This window comes from Apteryx rowi, unplaced genomic scaffold (assembly GCF_003343035.1).
Source record: "Apteryx rowi isolate R43461 unplaced genomic scaffold, aptRow1 scaffold_15, whole genome shotgun sequence".
Lineage (NCBI taxonomy): Eukaryota > Metazoa > Chordata > Aves > Apterygiformes > Apterygidae > Apteryx > Apteryx rowi.
The window spans coordinates 559594-576177 of record NW_020447752.1 but is presented as its reverse complement, the minus strand read 5'-3'; the positions used below and the strand labels follow the sequence as shown (position 1 = coordinate 576177).

General features: G+C 53.5%; 2 protein-coding genes across 5 annotated transcripts in view; one reads left to right on the top strand and one right to left on the bottom strand.

Annotated features, from left to right (window-relative positions):
* SETD1B (SET domain containing 1B) overlaps positions 1–6402 on the top strand; it is a 54446-nt gene extending 48044 nt beyond the window's left edge. Inside the window, exons 16-18 of the mRNA XM_026058901.1 lie at positions 76–195; positions 601–738; positions 1443–6402. Of these exons, the coding sequence (XP_025914686.1) occupies positions 76–195; positions 601–738; positions 1443–1616 (432 nt within the window). The 3' untranslated portion in view covers positions 1617–6402. The remainder of the gene's footprint in view (positions 1–75; positions 196–600; positions 739–1442) is intronic.
* Positions 6403–7362: 960 nt separating this feature from the next.
* HPD (4-hydroxyphenylpyruvate dioxygenase) lies at positions 7363–16579 on the bottom strand. 4 transcript variants are annotated; one of them, XM_026058904.1, is made up of 14 exons: positions 16533–16579; positions 14546–14572; positions 13422–13484; positions 13146–13250; positions 13014–13056; positions 12833–12915; positions 12401–12490; positions 12077–12180; positions 11603–11680; positions 11263–11425; positions 10801–10872; positions 10323–10445; positions 10027–10143; positions 7363–9852 (listed from the first exon to the last, which is right to left on the bottom strand). In XM_026058904.1, the coding sequence occupies exons 6-14, from the start codon at positions 12911–12913 to the stop codon at positions 9742–9744; spliced, it is 939 nt and encodes a 312-aa protein (XP_025914689.1). In that variant the 5' UTR covers positions 12914–12915; positions 13014–13056; positions 13146–13250; positions 13422–13484; positions 14546–14572; positions 16533–16579; the 3' UTR covers positions 7363–9741. The 4 variants fall into 4 exon arrangements, with proteins under 4 accessions (XP_025914689.1, XP_025914687.1, XP_025914688.1 ...); XM_026058902.1 differs by lacking the exon at positions 16533–16579 and adding an exon at positions 14819–16396; XM_026058903.1 differs by lacking the exon at positions 16533–16579 and adding an exon at positions 15947–15962.
* Between the last annotated feature and the right edge of the window lie 5 nt (positions 16580–16584).

Here is a 16584-nt window from a genome sequence, read left to right as displayed (position 1 = left end):
GCTGGACCCAGGGATCACCTTTCTGTGCTGTGGCTAATTCTCAGCTGGGATTTTGGGGTGTTTTTTTCCATGCAGTTCCGGAAGAAAAAACTAAAATTCTGCAAGAGCCACATTCATGACTGGGGCCTTTTTGCTATGGAGCCCATTGCAGCTGATGAGATGGTGATTGAATACGTGGGTCAGAACATCAGGCAGGTAAGCTGGACTGTGGGGCTGGGACTGGGCTAGGGTGAAATTTGAGCAAACCAGTCCTGAGAGAGTGGATTATCCGAGTCTGTCACGCTGGGCTGGAATCCCTGCTGTAAGACATTAGCTGCGTAAGCTAGGCAGAGGTTGGCATATGGTTTGGAGGTGAAAGGGTGGGATTTTCAATGACCCATAGGAATTAGGCACCCAAATCCTCAGGAAATAAGCTCTTGAAAAGCCCATCCTGAACTTCTGTGATTTCAGTTAAGTCTATGTTCTCTTGGGGTATTTGAGATCATACGTCTGTTGAAAAGCTGAGTGACACAAGCACAGCTGAGATTAGTGCAACGTAGATCTGTGCTTTACTGAGCATCTCTGTGGCACGTTGTGACACAGCACGGGGTTTTCTTGTAGGTCATCGCTGACATGCGTGAAAAGCGATACGAGGATGAAGGCATTGGGAGCAGTTACATGTTCAGAGTCGACCACGACACCATCATCGATGCCACGAAGTGCGGAAACTTTGCCAGGTTTATTAATCACAGCTGCAATGTAAGTATCACATCTCTTCATATACTTGTGCTCCGCTGAAGTGATAATCTTGTCAAGCCCTCTCTCACTCTGACAAGGGCCGCATTCAGGAGCGGCAAAGTGTTGCAGGGTTATGATTAACTGTTAAGGACCTGCAGTAGATCAAAGCAGAGTCTAAACTAGCGTAAGGAAGAGATTTGAGAGACCTGAGAAATTAAACATGCAGTGAGATAGTGCACTCAGAATCTCTCGACTGTGTTGGGGGACCCTGATCGACACTGTTTAACCACATCTGGGGAGTATTTCCTTAAAACAGAACAAGCCTTAGCACTGTTACTCTGCTGTGGGAACAGTCTCCTTTCATTGTCCGCATGGAAAAAATATCCTCTGCCCTCGTAGGCAGAGAAGCTGCTCTTAGCCTGTGAGCGGAGAAGGCTTTTAGCCTGTGATGAGCTCAGTGTAGCATCATCCAGGGTCTTCTGCACCACGAATGACCAGAACGTGGATGTTGTGGAGGAGCACAAGGAGGGCTGTGCTGTGTTCGGGCTTCATGCCTCCCTCTCCCGGCTTCCTGCTGGCTCCCCTGAGTCCAGGCTCTGGGAATGTGGCGGAGGTTGTCTAGGGAAAGAACGGCCCCTCTATTTTAGTTTGGAATAATTCTGTGGAGGCTGGGAAGCCACGGCCATGGGGAGCCTAAATCATTCCCTGTTCTGTCACCCTTGCAGCCAAATTGTTATGCTAAAGTGATCACCGTGGAGTCTCAAAAGAAGATCGTCATCTACTCAAAACAGCACATCAATGTGAACGAGGAAATTACCTACGACTACAAGTTTCCGATAGAGGATGTAAAAATCCCGTGTCTATGTGGCTCTGAGAACTGCAGGGGAACCCTAAACTGAACTTGAGGTTTCTCATCACACTTGCACCTTCGGCCATGTCAGAACTGTGGTAACCAGGTGTGGTTGCACTTTGCCAAAAAAAGAGGGAAAAAAAAAAGAAAAAAAAGGAAGAAAAAAATTAAAAAAGAAAAAAATATTAAAAAAAGAGAGGAAAAAAGAGAAGAAGAAAACCAAGCAAGTTTCGCACTTCTGCCAGGATCACGAATGAAAGCAAAAAGCGCACATGCTTACGAGGACTGTTCATGTTTCAGGTGCTCTTTCCTTTTCAGATCCAACACGCACACAAAAAGGTGATTACCATTTTGTGGCATGGTCTATCCAAACACTAGCTTCTCTCTGTTTGGTCCCTACATTAATGCTCCGTAATGGGATAATGGTACCTTTTTTTTTTTCTTTTTTTTTTAATTGTTGTTATAAACCTTCATCTTTTCGTAAATGCTGCTACCTTTTTCTCATCAGTTTTGTTGGTTGAAAAAGACATTCAACGTTTAAATGTGAAGCAGAGACTGAAAATGCCATATAAGGTTTGTTGGGAGCTTGATTGGCTGCAATTGCACAGACTTCTCAGAGTAAGCTGTAAATAAATGTAAGGTTGATGTTACAGAGCAAGCCAGAGGCTTGAGGGGGTGTGAGTGGGCTGCATGCGTGTGCTTGGGTGCGTGTGTGCGTATGGAGACGTGTCCACAGTGAGACTGTAGGCGAGCTGTCCTGCCTTTGCATTAGGGATGAGCCCGAACAAGTCCCCGAACCCGGCCGGGTCTGCCGCAGACCTCAGCTCGAGCGCCTCGGGCTCATCTCTAATTTTCATACACCGTGCTGGTATATTGGGGGATCCGAACCTCAGCATCCGTACAAGGAAAACATTGGATACCGCAGTCACCAGGAGTAAGAAGTTGAGTCGGTTTTGTAGCTGTAGGATCGCGGCGCAGCGGATGGCCTTTTCGGGTGCCCGTTTCTTGTGGATTGGCTTGTCTTGCGTTGGGAAAAAAAGACTGAGGCTGAAATTAAGTGGTCAGCGCAGCCCTCGGTTACGCTGTAGAAATCTTCCCTCCCTTTAAGCATCCTGTTTACGCCACGCTGCTAACGGGGGGCTGCGGTTTTCTCCCTGGTGGTGGGAAACCAGCTGATGCGTTTCTCGTATTGATTTTTCTCCTTGTCACCCGCATCTCCCTGCCCGTTGAGCGTTCGCGGGGGGAGTATCTGCYCTGGCCTTGGATGGGGGAGACGCCTCTCGTGATAGGAGAGGAGCTGCCGCGCGGCTCCCCTCCCTCCGTTACACAGTAACTCGCCCTCGRCTGGGCCCGTCCTTCCCGTGAGACCAAACGCAGAAGAAAGCGTTCCCAAGTGCAAGTTACGGCGGCAGCGCTGTCCTCCCCCATCCGCAGTGTGAGAATGGACGCTTTTTCAAATTCGGAAGGCATCCTTCGAACTCATTTTCCAATCTGCGTTGTCCTTGTAGAGGTACCGAGGTGAAGTTTGCAGTTCTCCGAGAGGTTCCGTTTACAAATGGGCCAAAACGCCAAAGAAACGCTTCTTTGGATGTGATCTGGAAACGTTAGCCGACCATTCGGGGATAGACAGGATCAGTGTTTCGGCTTGCATTGAATTTCTCTGGCTTTAAAAGTAGAGATTAGTTATATGAAACCTTTTTAATTGGCTTACGGGGGAAATTGCAATGTGATTATGAAATGCAGACATCTGCATGACTTAAAACTACAATTTTTTTCCCTGCAAAGTAAATTGGACAGCTGTCATCGGTACCCTGTTCTGATTAGTGACATTTACTCTCTGACAGCTCCGCKATCAGGGGTTGCAACCTTGCCGAGAGTTTCCCAGAAGTTTTTCCTGCCATTACTTGGAATTGCCAGGCCTGTACTCTGGAGCGGAGCACGTTCCCTAGGCTGGACCTCCGTATCCAAATTTCTTCTCCAAACAAAAGGCCTAAACTAACAGGAACACACCGACTGCTACGAGCTGCCTTAATGCCGCCTGTGTTCCTCTCTGAGGACAGTGACGTTGCCCCTAGGACTGGACGGTCTGTAGTCTCRTCTCTGGTTTTGTTTTGCTTGTTGTTTCCTTTGGGTTTGGGTTTTTTTCCCCCTCTTTGTAAATCTCTCCAGCAAGCGGGTAATCGTGACCCAGAACCTAAAATTATGAGAAGCACAAATAGTTTCTGTCACTGAGCGTTGGTTGTAGCTACAGCTATGGCAGGAGCATTTGGGAATTAAACCAGCTGCTTTTTTCTTTTTTTTTTTTTCTTTTTTAATGTGGTTCCTCTAGTTGCGTAGTAGCCCCGGGTGGCGCCTCTCCGGCTTGGCCTTTTACGCTCTCGCAGCTTTGGAGATGCACAGATGTTTCCCGTGTCTCCAAGCTGGAGCCCCCAGGTCCAGCAGCTCGGACGTTCTCGGCCTTCTTCCTCTCTGCTCCACCAAACCCCCGCGTGAAGGTGGGTTTGTGGGGAAAACGCCCAGCCCCGAAGTAGCCCCTGATGATTTTGTATTTCCCAGCTTGTCCGTGTGCTCTGGAGCTCTGGTGGGACAGGATTAGCCCCCGCAGTTTGCCTTAACCCTTACTGAGGGGAGCAGCCGGCCGTGGTCKGCTGAACCGAGACCTCCGAGTTTGGCTCCTTCGTTTTTAGAGCACTGAAGGATTTGGGTGCCAAAGCTCAGGAGCACCTAGGTGGCACGGGCACTCCCCAAAATGTCCGTAACCAGCCCGTTTTAGGATTCCAGACAAACGACGTGAGTTTTCCAAAGCTCTGAGCTCCCTGTAACCCCCCGGAAAAGTGGGAGCTGTGCGACGCTCGGCACTTCTGAAAACCCATGTTCCTCTGGGCTCAAAGCCAAGCGCGAGGCTTCCCTGTTCTTCCCCCAAAATCTTGGCTTGCYGGGTCCTCCGCGGGCAGGTGCTTCRGCCGGCGCAGGGCTCCAGCCGGCCCCGGGGATTTTCCCTGCGGCGCTGCGGGCGCTCGCGCCTCGGGCGCTTCGCTGTGACCGGCCGGGGGCTCACCGGGGCCGGGCAGCCCCCGGAGGTGCCTTTCATGCCCCTCTGCGGTGCTTTGGCTTGGACTTAGACGGGGCGAGAGGAGAGGAGGGAAGGGGAAAGGCAGCCGGGGGGCTCGGGGCAGCCCCCTGCCCGCGCCGGTGCCGCAGAGACCCCGCGTGCGGCTTCCCCCAGAGGTTTACCCACGTAGTTCATTCCCTGAAAAGCRTCTCCCTAATTTGCTTTGACTTAAATTGAAAACTAGAACAAGAAAAAGAGAGAGACACGTTGGCTGTGTTCCCTGCGAAACTGCATCTCGCTTCAGGCTCTCCGCTAGGGGGAATGATCCTAGAGAACAGTGCAAAAGTTTTGGAAATGTCACTTAAATTTTCGGTCTCCCGGTATGAATAAGCTGGCTTTGGTTCAGAGTGTTGATGCCTTCGCCGCCGGCGTTCCTCGGCCGCGCGCTCTGCTCGTGAATCCCGCGCGCCTTCGCCCGACGTCTCCGTTGAGCTGTTAGATTCGCCCCCGCGTTTCCAGTTCCAGCTTGGTCCCAAAAGTGGTCTGTACCTAGCCGGCGTCCGGGGGGGAAGGGGCTCATCTTGCAGATATTTATATTGTATAGAGCAGCTTATTTCTACAAGAAAAACATTTTTAAACTCCAACAAAGTATACAGTAGTTTCAGTTCCGGTTTTTGTGACCTTTTTCAGGGATCATTTCAGTGCATTTCTGTATAAAATAAAAATTTAAGGAAAAAAGGATTTTGAAGTATAAAAAAATGCATCTTCTGTACATAGGCAAACTCAAGAATCTTCTCTTCAAACACTGTTTCTTGTAGAAACATGTTGAAATTTTTTTGCTGATTTCTTTGTACTTCAAGAGCATGTAAATAATTTATTAAAAGTGACTATTGTAATTTGGAGTTCTTTTTAAACAGATTCCAGCTCTAACTCGTGTCAAGAAGGTGGGGAGGAAGGAAGGACTAAGTATAGCAAAGGAGCTGGTGGCATTTACAGCTTGTGTCAAGCTTTGTAAAATGTAAATTCTGTACAAATAAGTTTGTTTTTTTTTTTTGTCAAATAAATAGATGAAATTAGAAGCATTAAGAAACTGAAGACAAAATTGCCAAGTCAGGCTTCTTTTTTTTTTCCCCCTCAGTCTGAAACCTAATGTGCAAAATCTATTTATTTCAAGCGAGGAAATGTGTATAGTCTAATAGACAACCTAAAATGTATTTAAGCRAGTCTGCAACTGGATTTTTTTCAATTTAATATTTTTGTTTTGTTTTTACAAATTTCCTCCTTAATTGCCACTGTAGTATTTGTCCAAGTGAAAAGAAACACATTATAAAGGACACTCTCAAATGAATGAGCAGTTTTAAAAGCAAAATCAAAGAACACCCTGCTCCTGRTCCATGCAGTTTCCCAGTTCTGTAAACAGGTTGTTTTAATTCACAGTGTGAAAATAAAGGGCCTCCTTTAAAAGGAGGCAGGTAAAATGGTTTGCAATGAATGAAAAATCTTATTTTTTTTTAAGTTCCTTACAGAAAAAAAAATCTCTGCTTTGAAGATTTAGGATTTCTGCTTTTTCTTTTGTTAAGCAAATTTATAAATTTAGGGATGTTTTGTGCATATAGAATCTGTCACCAGTATGTATCTTGTTTTGAAGAAAGTGTTTTTGTTGTGGATGTGTCATGCTGTATATATTTGTTCATATTTTTGTGAATTGAATACTATGTACCATTGTATTATAGTAACTTTTATAAAGCAAACCATAAATATACTGACTTTTCTTACAGAAAAATGATGTTGTGCTTAATGTATAGCTATGGCTGCTTTTGTTTCTCGGACCCGTGCTAGGAACCGAGAGCTCAAGGAGCCAGATCCAGAAAAACAGTCCAAAGAACTGGTTTTAAAGGAAGTTTACTGAGAACACTCATCCTGGTGTACAGGCGATGACTTTTAAGCAACAGCTTACAAATACTGTGTGGAAGAAGTACACGAGCAGTTTAAGTTTATAAGCTTGGCAAAGAAAATGACCTTAGTATTGAAATCCTTACAAGATTTAGGAGATTAGGAGCAGCCCCCTCGGGCCAGGCTGCCCGGCCTGTCCCGCCGCAGCCGCGGGAGGCACCCGGAGCCCCAGCGCGAGTCCGGTGCCGGAGGAGCAGCAGCTTGTGCGGAGCCTCTTGCCATGTGCGCGGAGGTGCAAATTGCCTGCTAAAGTGCGGGAAGCGGAGGGAGGTAATTTGTCCCCGGTTCCTGGGCAGAGATCTCAGCCTTGTCCCGTGCTCCCCAGCCCGGGTTTTGCAGAGCGGACTGATCGTGGTGGCAGCACTGCCCGGGCAGGYGAGAGGGTCGCTGCTCCTCCAGCCTCGCCGTAGCCCGTCTCCTTTGGTATTCCTGCCTTTCGTGTCTTTTTTTGACCTTAGGTAGGTGGAAACCCTTAACCTCCCAGCACGGTGCTGCTTGGTGGGGTGGGAGGCGCCTGCTCCCTCCATCACCCACCTGGACCAGGCTCGGTGCTGCGAACGCCGCAACGGGCTCTGCTGTCTCCTCCGACGGGATGCGGCTGGTGTCGAGGCTTGCCATGGGATAACGGCTTGCTCCAGGCTTTTGTGGCTGGTTAAGATGATGCTGTAAGGTTGCCAGGGGGCCAAAAGCCTTTTAGTTTTTTTTAAATTACTTTTTTTTATCACTTTTTCTTAAATTGCTTTTTATTTAAATCTGAAATTAATTCTATTATCTGCATTTAACAGGAGAGGGAACTGGAGAAGCCAAAGCGTGAGGTTTGATGCCGATCGCTTACTGAGCTAACGGCAGCCGCCTGCCTCCCCTTGCAGGTTTGTGGTGTTGTGGCGGTGTTTGAAGTGGCTCCTCCGAGTTTAGAGAGAGAGAGACCGAAGGCAGAGAGTAGTGGAGCAGCCGATAAAGAGGGGAAAATCRAACCCATGGGAGGGTCTTTGCTGTGGAGGGTGTCACAAGGTGAGAGGCAATTCCCAGGTCAGTTCTCCACTATCCCTGCTTTTACAGCTGACCACAGTGGCCAGAAAGTATTTAGAAATGGGACGGGAGAAGCGAGCAGTCCACGTGGTTGTTAGAGGCTCTTGGTGGCTGCACGAGGCATTTCGGAAGCCGACTTGCCTCCGAGGCCCCAGGTTCTCCGGGCTGCAGGGGGAGGCAGCCGCCGGGGCCGGGGCTGAGCTGGGGGTAGGTTACCAGGCGCTGGCGGGATATCCCGGGATTTCACCCCGCAGCAGGGTGAGCTGCGTGCTCCGAGGTCACTGTGTGGGGGGCACAAGCCCGGCTTTGCAGTGGGTTGCTTCCATGCTCCCCGCGCTCAGCCTGGCTCCCCGGGGACCTTGCTGATGCTGGCACGGGAAAGGCAAGGGGGATGCAGCGGGAGGCCAAACCTCACGAGAGCAGAGAGCAGGGTTAAACCTGGAGGACAGCTGGGGTCAGGGCCAGGTCTTGGCCACCGCTGGGTCCCCGCACCTAGTCTCTGGCCTCATGTTTCTTCCACCAGAGGCCCAAGTTTGGTAGCCAAAGGTGATGGCCACAGCTCCTCTCCCATGGTAGCCCCATCCCTGCGAGGCTCTGCTGCCTGGACTAGGCGTGAGTGTTGCTCYGCACCTCCGCCACGTCAGGATGCTGGTGGGAATTGAGTCTGAGGGGCTTGTCCTGAGCCTCAGGCTTGGGCCTGGGAACGAGGGCCTTTGCTGTTCCAGGTTTTGAGCAGCTTCAGTGCTYCTCACCGGGGACATCAGTGAACAGCGGTGGGTGGGCAGGGGTTTTGGAGGGCAGAGCTGCGACATTGGAAGACTCAGGGCACCAGCAACCCTGCAAGCTTCTCCAGCAGTCACAAATGAGCTCTGCAGACTCCTCAAGGAGCATTTGCAGTCTTTTGGTCTCTCTTGGCCTTATCTGTGTCCAAGCATTCAGCAACTGGGCTCTGCAGACACTTTTAGAAGGTCTGGCTGGGCTGTTGCTGCTCCAGCCAGGGGCAGCGCTGGTACCAGGCAGACGTGGTGAAGCTGGACCAGCCCCATCTGCAGGGGGTACAARCCGCTCTTGTGAATGTGGAGCTCAGCAGGAGACCTGTGGTGCTGCCTCTGGCACCTGGAAAGGCACCTTGGCTCCTCCGGTTGCCTCCTCTGCTCCAGCGCCAGCTCCTGCTGGAGCCACCTCAGCGGCACGAGGCTGTTGTTCAGTCTGCTGCAGCCTCAGTTCCTCCCCGTGTCCCTGCAGCCGCAGAGGAAAATGTGGTACAGAGYGTTCAGGCCGGCCAGCACTGACTTACCAGGCACACGAGCAGTGACAGAAACGGGCTTTATTGTGTCGGTGGAGAAAGTCCCCTCGGGTCGGCCTGGGACAGTGCCCAGAGCGATGGCCCAAGGGGAGTTTTCCCGTGCAGCCGGGATCTGAGCCAGGCAATCACTGCAAATTCCAGCAATTACTTCTCCAAGTCTGAATGAAATATTGGAGAAACCCCAACCGTTCATCACTTCTGGAATTTAAAGGTATTAGAGCAAGGCTACGTTACACTGAAAGGAAGGCTGAAACACATAAATTTTAGATTAAATCTCATTCCAGGAATGTTGTAACTACCCTAAAACCAAGTGTTTAATTGCAGGAAATTCAAACTCAAGATGGAATATAAAAGTAATTTTAAAAATCTTATAAAACAGGAGATGCACAGAGAGGCAAAYCCCATCATGCTTTCCTCTCTCGGCTTTCCTATCTCAGCCTTTCTGCATAGTTAAAATTAATGGAAAACTTTGGACAGACTAAAATTAAGCACTCCCGGTTGTTTCTTCTGTCTCCTCCATAACTTAATGTCTTCTATGACAGAAGCCTCGTAGTCTTCAGTAGCTTGGATTAGGTTAAATTGGCAGGTTTGACATTTCCCATTTTCTCTCTCCCGTGAAGTCACCAGAGGGCAGTATCTGGGCTGGGTCAGGAGAGGTTTGAGTCCTTTTACATTTCCACCTTGGCAGTGACTTTCTTGGGTTTCTGACACTTAGTTTTGGGCTGTTTACCAAAGCATGGGCTGTTTCCTGGTTTCGTGTGTTAATCAGCTTGCTAAGGGTGGAGGCTGCGTTTCTGCCAGCACCAGCGGCTGCTGCTCACCCAGCCGTGTGCTCTAGAGGAGGTTTGTCTCCCCGCTGGGATTCAGGACAGTCAGGTTTCCTCTGGCATCTTGGTCAAATTCTATAGCTTCAAACAGAGACTTGAAGTTCCCAGCGCCAAACCCCTGCGGAGACAGACCGTTATAGACCTTGCAGACAAGGCAACAGACTCGTTAGATCTAAAGGGGCTGTAGAAGAACAGCGATAGGAGTAGTCTGGGTGATGGTACTTGATGCCACTGAGGCTGCAATTTGAAGCCCAGATCATTTTATCTTTAACAGTGAAATCTTCAAACCAACCTGGTGGTTATGCCGCTGGATGACCTCCAGGAAGAGCGTGGGTCTATCTTGAACTGGTTTAGTGAAGATTTGGAGCAAGTATCCTTTCTCATCAAAATCCACCAGGATTTTCAGTTCCTGGAGAAAAGTAGTAAAAAGCTAGCTGGAAGAACCACTGAGGAGCAAAGGGACCCTCATGCATCCCTCATCCCTGTGAAATGCTTCCCGTGATACGCCACGGGGAGAGCTGGTCCACTGCAGATGCTAGGCCGAAGTTCAAAGCTTTTCTCTCCCGTGCCTGACTTGACTGGACTCACCGCCAGCTTATCGATGTTCTCCTTCACTTTGATTTTGGCAGTTTTCAGCCTCTCCCGCAGCATCTGGTAGTAGCTGGATGGCACGTCCATGAACTGCATGCCCCGCTGCTTCAGGTTGGTGATCTGTAACGCAGGGGCAGACCCGAGCAGGGTCAGGCTTGGGGTTCGCTTTGGTTTGGGCGTGAGGAGCTCCAGGCCAGAGACTCCAGGACACCCAGGGTTGTGCCCTGCCTGTGCTGTCCTCACCCAGAGGGGCTTCCCTTACTCAGGGCCCCTCCGTGTGCAGCCAGCCGGTCTGTGCCCACGGGCAGGCTGTGGGAATGGTGCCGGAGGATGACCCAGGTCTGACAGCAACCACTGCTTGAAGACGTGCCAGCCCCCTAACCCCTCCAGAGGCTCCTCGCCCTGCGGTCTGATGAGGGAGCCCAAAGCCAAATGCTCAAAGGCAGCTGGGCTAAATCCCCTGCGTCACACTCACTGCTGTGATGATGTCGGAGGTGTTCAGTGCAATGTGCTGGACTCCCGCCCCGCCGTAGTAGTCGACGTATTCCTGTAAGAAAAAAGTCCATGCTGTTAGCGGTATCGCAGCTCCCACAGCTGAATACGGGCTTAAAAACATTAAAAGCAAAATCAACTCAGGGACACCATGAAGTGAAAAAGATGCTTTATTTGTGAAATCGAGGGCAAACTGGCTCTGCACCCTGTGGGAATGCAAGAGGCTCCCCCAGGGTTTGACAGCCCTTTGCAGACCAGGCAGAGAAGGGGCTGCTTTCCAGCGAGCCACTGTCAGCACTGCAAGCCTGTGCCGGCTCCCAAGCCCTCCCGAATCGCTGGTCCGTTGGCTGTGCAGAGCCCCTTGCCCTTTTGGTTCGTCAAAGACCCCCTCTAGTYGACGGCAGCCTGATGCATCAACTGCCAGCATTAGCCCATGTGTGCTCACCTGAATCTGGGATTTCTTCTTGCCAGCAGCTGGCTCGTTTATGGGCATCTTTATGGTCTCTTCATAGTTGGTGACCACGATGGAGCGCAGGGCACTGWATTCGGTGTGCAACTGCTTGTCATCCACGGACCAGAACCGATGGAACAGCAGGTTCTTCTGGTACCTGCCCCAGGCCACAAAGGGCATGTTTAAATCCCGCAATGTCACAGGTCTAGCCCCACATTAACGACCCTCTGCTCTGGCTTAATTGGCCCTCAGCCACGAATGCCTGAGACGCTGGAGACCAGCCCAACAGTGCCACTGCTGTGTCACACCTTCCGCCAGCCCTCCCCAGTCCTACCAGTCTGCCACTGGGACCATCTGGAGATCTGGCTGGTTCCCCACGACATGGTCAATGAAGTTCAGCTTGCCGTTCGGTCTGCACGAGGAAATCAAGGTCAGTTCTCAGCCAGGCTAAGGGGCACTCGACAGCAGGGGCAGGTCCAGCTAGGCTCTTACATGGATTTTTCACCTGACACCCAGCTCCCACTCAGGAAAAGTACTCAAATCCCCGGGGAGCCCCTCAGGGTAACATGTGGCTCTGAACGTGGGTAGGCATCTTGACCATGTAAGACAAGGCCAGAGGGGCTGCATTACGGGGGCCTTTACTGAGCTGAACCATGGACCTGTGGACCCAGGGAACTGGTGGAGAAGGTCAGATCCAGCCTCCCTGCGTGACAGCGTGGCCCATCTCCAGTCACATCCGAGCTGGAGCCACAGGTGTGTGCAGTGGGAAGAGGAAGGAGCCAGGCCAGGCCCTCTGCGAAATACTCACAGCTTTGGCAGCAGGGGATCCTTGAAGAGGGGCGCGTGATAGCCRGGTAGGAAGAGCCCCTTGTAGTTGAGCTTTTCTATCAAGGTGTGAGTCGTGTCGCCGTACTGGGAGAGGGRACAAAAGCCGTTGTGTGCAAACCCTGCTCCCTGCAGGGACCTTGCGGGGCCCTGAGTACCAAGGTCCAGCCATGGGTGCYGAGACGCACCTGGCAGAGGCTCGGGGTGGTTTGGATGTGCCTCTTCCTCCCGGCAGCGTAACCCCACGCTGGAGCCACCAGCCGGGAAACACAGGGAGAAGGGKCTCAGCCCAGCGCCAGCCACTTACYGTCTGGATCACGGCGAACTTCACCTTCCCGTGCTTGTCCTCCTCTATCCAGGGCTCCTTCACAACCACTGCTCCGCGCTCCTTGGCTTTCTGGGCAGGAGGAGAGAAATCCCGTCCTGGCGCCAGTGCAGGCTGGGGCCGGGTGGCCGGGAGAGGGCCTGGAGCATCCCCCCGCGCCAGGACCCAGCTGCATGGGTGGGCACAGATCCCCGAAACCGCTGAGGCAGCATACACGGGCCTTGGTGCTGGCTTATTTTGTCATTTTTCCCAAGGGCTGCTCCAGCGCGACCAGACTTGCTCGTCGCCTGCTCATCGCCTGCTCGTTTCCCTGCGTAACTCACCGTTTCGGGGCCCCGAGCGCCGCTTGGCGCGGGCAAGACCCTCGCCGCGGCCGAACCGCCCCTCGGCGGGGAGCCGGCAGGCGCTGCCTACCTGCACGATGAAGTCGCAGTCCTCGACCTCGAAGGCGACGTCCTTCACGCCGTCGCCGTGCTTCACCAGGTGCTCCCCCATCTCTGCGGGGAGAGGGCGGCCGCCTCGGTCTCCGGCCCGCTGGCGCCGGTGGGGCCGCTTCGCCCGCCCCGCTCACGTGCGCCCCGCGGAGCCGCCTTACCTTCATTCCCTGGGTTGAGCGCCGACGAGAGGACGAACACGATCTGGAAATGGAGGAGGCGGGTGAGGCGGCCCAGCGCGGGCTGTACACGCCCCGCCGGCGCCATGGACCCACCGGGGGTGGCCACCTCACCTTGTCCTGCCTGACGACGTGCGACACCACCTCCCTGCTGCCGGTCTCCAGGCCCCGGTAGGCCAGTTCCTCAAACCCCAGCTTGTTGCAGTAGTACGAGGCGGCCTGCGGCGGGCGAGAAGGGCCCCGGTGAGGCAGCAGCGGCGGCCAGGGTGCCTGGCTGGGCTGCCACGAAATGGCCGCCGCCACCACCACCTGGCCACGAAATGGCTGCCTCCCCGGCACCGCCGCCGCCGCCATCCCCCTGGGCCCACACCGCTGTTGGCAGCTCCCTACCTGCTTGGCGTTCCCGACCCAGAAGGTGATGGAGTGGAAATGGATGAAGCGTCCCCGCGGGGGCTAAAGCGAAAGGGGGGAAAAAAAAACAAGAGATGCCAGGGCGCCGGCGGCTTAGCTGCGCTTCCCGAAGCTGCGGTGAGGAGCGCTGGCCGTGGCCCCGGCAGCGCCCTTCCCTCACGCCGCTGCCGTCCCGGCTAACTGCTGGATTTGCCCCAAAACAAGGCTTTCGCAAAGCGTTCAGCAGCGTTGGGGGAGCAAGGCAAAGCCACCGGGGCTGGGGAAGCACTGGCGAAACGCTGAGGAGCCGGCGGAGGACGGGGAGAAGCCTCGGGAGAGCGCTGCGGGGCTGCGCCTTGCCCTGCGACGGGGGAAACAACATCTGGAGAGCAAAGGCCTCGTCCYGCCGCCTGCAAAGACCTTGCTCCGTGAGCCCAGCAGTGAAGATTGGGGAATTACTCCATGTAAAAAGTGGCAAAACCACCAGAGGCATCAAATCTGCCTGCGGCGCGGGGGCTGGCGAGCGCCACCGGGCACGGGGCCCGCCGCCGCGCTGGACCCGGCGCGTCTCGCCAACCTTGTCGCGTTAAAGATTAATCCTGCCCCGAAACGCTCTTGCCCAAGGGCCGGCGCGGGGACGAATCGCGCAGGGAGACTCCAGCGAGCCCCCTGGCTCTGGTTCAGCGCTTTTATCTCCCATGACTCCCGTTTAACCCCGGCCGGTAGCTGGACGCATGCGCGGCCTCGGAAGAGGCAAAAACGCTTTAAATGAAAACACTTTAAATGGGAAAAAGGTTGCGAATAGGTATAGTGTTTAGAAAGAAATGTTACAACAGGTGAAGCTTCTGCTTAAGCATTAGGGTTAACTGGTAAATACCCATCACCTCCCGTTTTTCACTCCCCTCCCAATCAAGAACAAAAAGCCAAAGAAAAGATTTCTGTCACTAACTGTGATTTGCAATGAGAAACCATCTCCAGTACAGCCCAACCAGCGTGCAATTCCACTTTTAATTCTCCCAGGTAATCGAGGAATAAAGAATTAATATTACCAACTCTGCATTAACATGGCTAGTATTTCACACAAAGCGGCAGAGAGAAACCACCACCTACAAACCCGCTCTTACCTTCTCTCCCTTGTCTGTGTAAGTTGTCTGAAAAGAGAGAATTAAGAGAGAGACACGTTAGCACTTCAAAGCGGCACGTTAATCCCTAGAGAACTGAAATCCAAAGGTCAGTTTATAAAGAACACGTTTTCTGCACAACTTCCAACATATTCGCTAAAAAGCCCCCATTCAAAGAGAAAGAATAAAGAGTAGCACTCTTGGGAAATTATGCACCAGAGGAGACGCAACCCCCGTGCTATCAGCATGGTTCAAATTTCTTTTTCTGACCCTCACCATTTTTGTGACCTGACGGTTGTGACAGCAGCAAGAGYGAGTGAGTCTGCGGGAGCATTTAATATAGTGACAGAAAGCTCCTCCTCGGCCCCACCTTCTCCCGCCAGCAACCCGAACCATTTGCAACCCAACGATTTATTTGGTTTGGGCTGGAACTGGTCCTGTCCCAGGGGAGAGGTGAGAGAGCGGGGCCCTGGGGTCAGCATCGTGCAGGCTGCCAAATGCGAGGTGGTCTCTAAGGACTTGCAACTTGTAGAACTGGGTTTCCTAAGGGACGAGAGACTTGACCGCGGCATCGCGCTGCAGCCCGGGCAGGCTCCCCGCTGCGCTGGCTGGTGGCGCGGGCTCGCACGCCCCTCGCTCGTGTCCGACGAGCCCCCCGGGACTGGCCCGTCCGTCACTCAGTCCCTTTGAGGCTTTGGCTTGGAGCCGATGCAGTCGGTGTGTACAAGTGCCAGCGCGGCCCCTCTTGAGGCTGTTTGCATTTCTGGTCCAGAGCACAGAGAGGTTAAATGCACACCGCAGCGTGCACACGAGCACGTTCCTCTTTGGTGCCTCTGCTAAACCCTGCGGTGCAGCCGCTCCGGCAGCGGCGTGCACCGGGACCGGACCGAGCCACGGCACAGCTCAGGCACGGACACAGCAACGCTTGCACAAGCGGATGCCCGTCTGTGCCAGGCCCACCCGTGTTTCAGCAGGTACAGCTCGCCTCCGTGCAAGCCCAAGGTTGTCCCTCCCGCCAGGTCTCCCAAAATCCCATCATGGTTGTTGCAGGGTGATGCAAGAGCAGGCAGCACCTCCCTGCTGGCACCTGCCCCGCCAGCCCTGCCGCCTGCCCGCGGGGCCGTTCACCCTCTTCCGCGCTGGCCCGGGGGAGGAGGCCTCTGGCCCCCAGGGCCCAGCACAGGCTTGAGCCTCCACCCCGGGGCTTTCGGCACAGCCAGGAGAGAGCGCAGGCATGTCCGTTCCTCCGGAACACTGCCATCCCATCGCCCATCCGCTTACAGTTAAACCAGTGCCCGTGCTCTTCCCTCTGAGAAACCAATGTTGTGAAGGTCAAAAAAGTAACGGTGAATTGCCTGCAAGCGGTTAAAAGTGTTTGCAGAAAGACAGAGGAAGTAAAAAAACCTTTCATAGACGCTAGTGGGTAAAACACCAGCACGCACGCACACATCCCCCAGCCCGCAGCATCTGGAAGCGATTGGAAAACCAGAACGGCACGAACTCCTCACGCTTCAAAAGCTGCCTGTAGGCACTCGCCAGAAATAAAGCAAGGGAAAGATTAGCATGAAAGGCTTTAACAGGGTGTAAATAGCACCACTGCAACTCTGTGCACATATGGGGTCTGGCCGGGGGAGCGTTTCGCCCCACTCCGCTGCATACCAGCGTCCCACGAAGCGGCACAGCAGCTGTCGGCCCTTTCCGCGCGCTCTCAATCAAAGACCTGGAGAGGCCGGCTGTGAAATGCAGCCGTGGAGCCCTCGCCGCCTCCAAACCGCCGCGGGGCTGCGGCTGGGGGTGTAAATTTATCGTAAAGGCACCTAGAGCAGTGCGGGGCCTTGGGCGACCTGCTGCAGAGGCCGGGACGAACCAGCACGTGAAAACGCGCGCAGGGACCGGCCGCAGCCGAGCGAAGCTGCCTGCCCGGCTCCGCCCCCTTTCCTGACCCCGCCCCCTCCTCGGCCCCGCCTCTTCCACGACCCCGCCCCTTCACCAGGTCCCGCCCACGAAGCGGGCGGGGCTGCAGCTCCTGTCCCCGCCCCTCG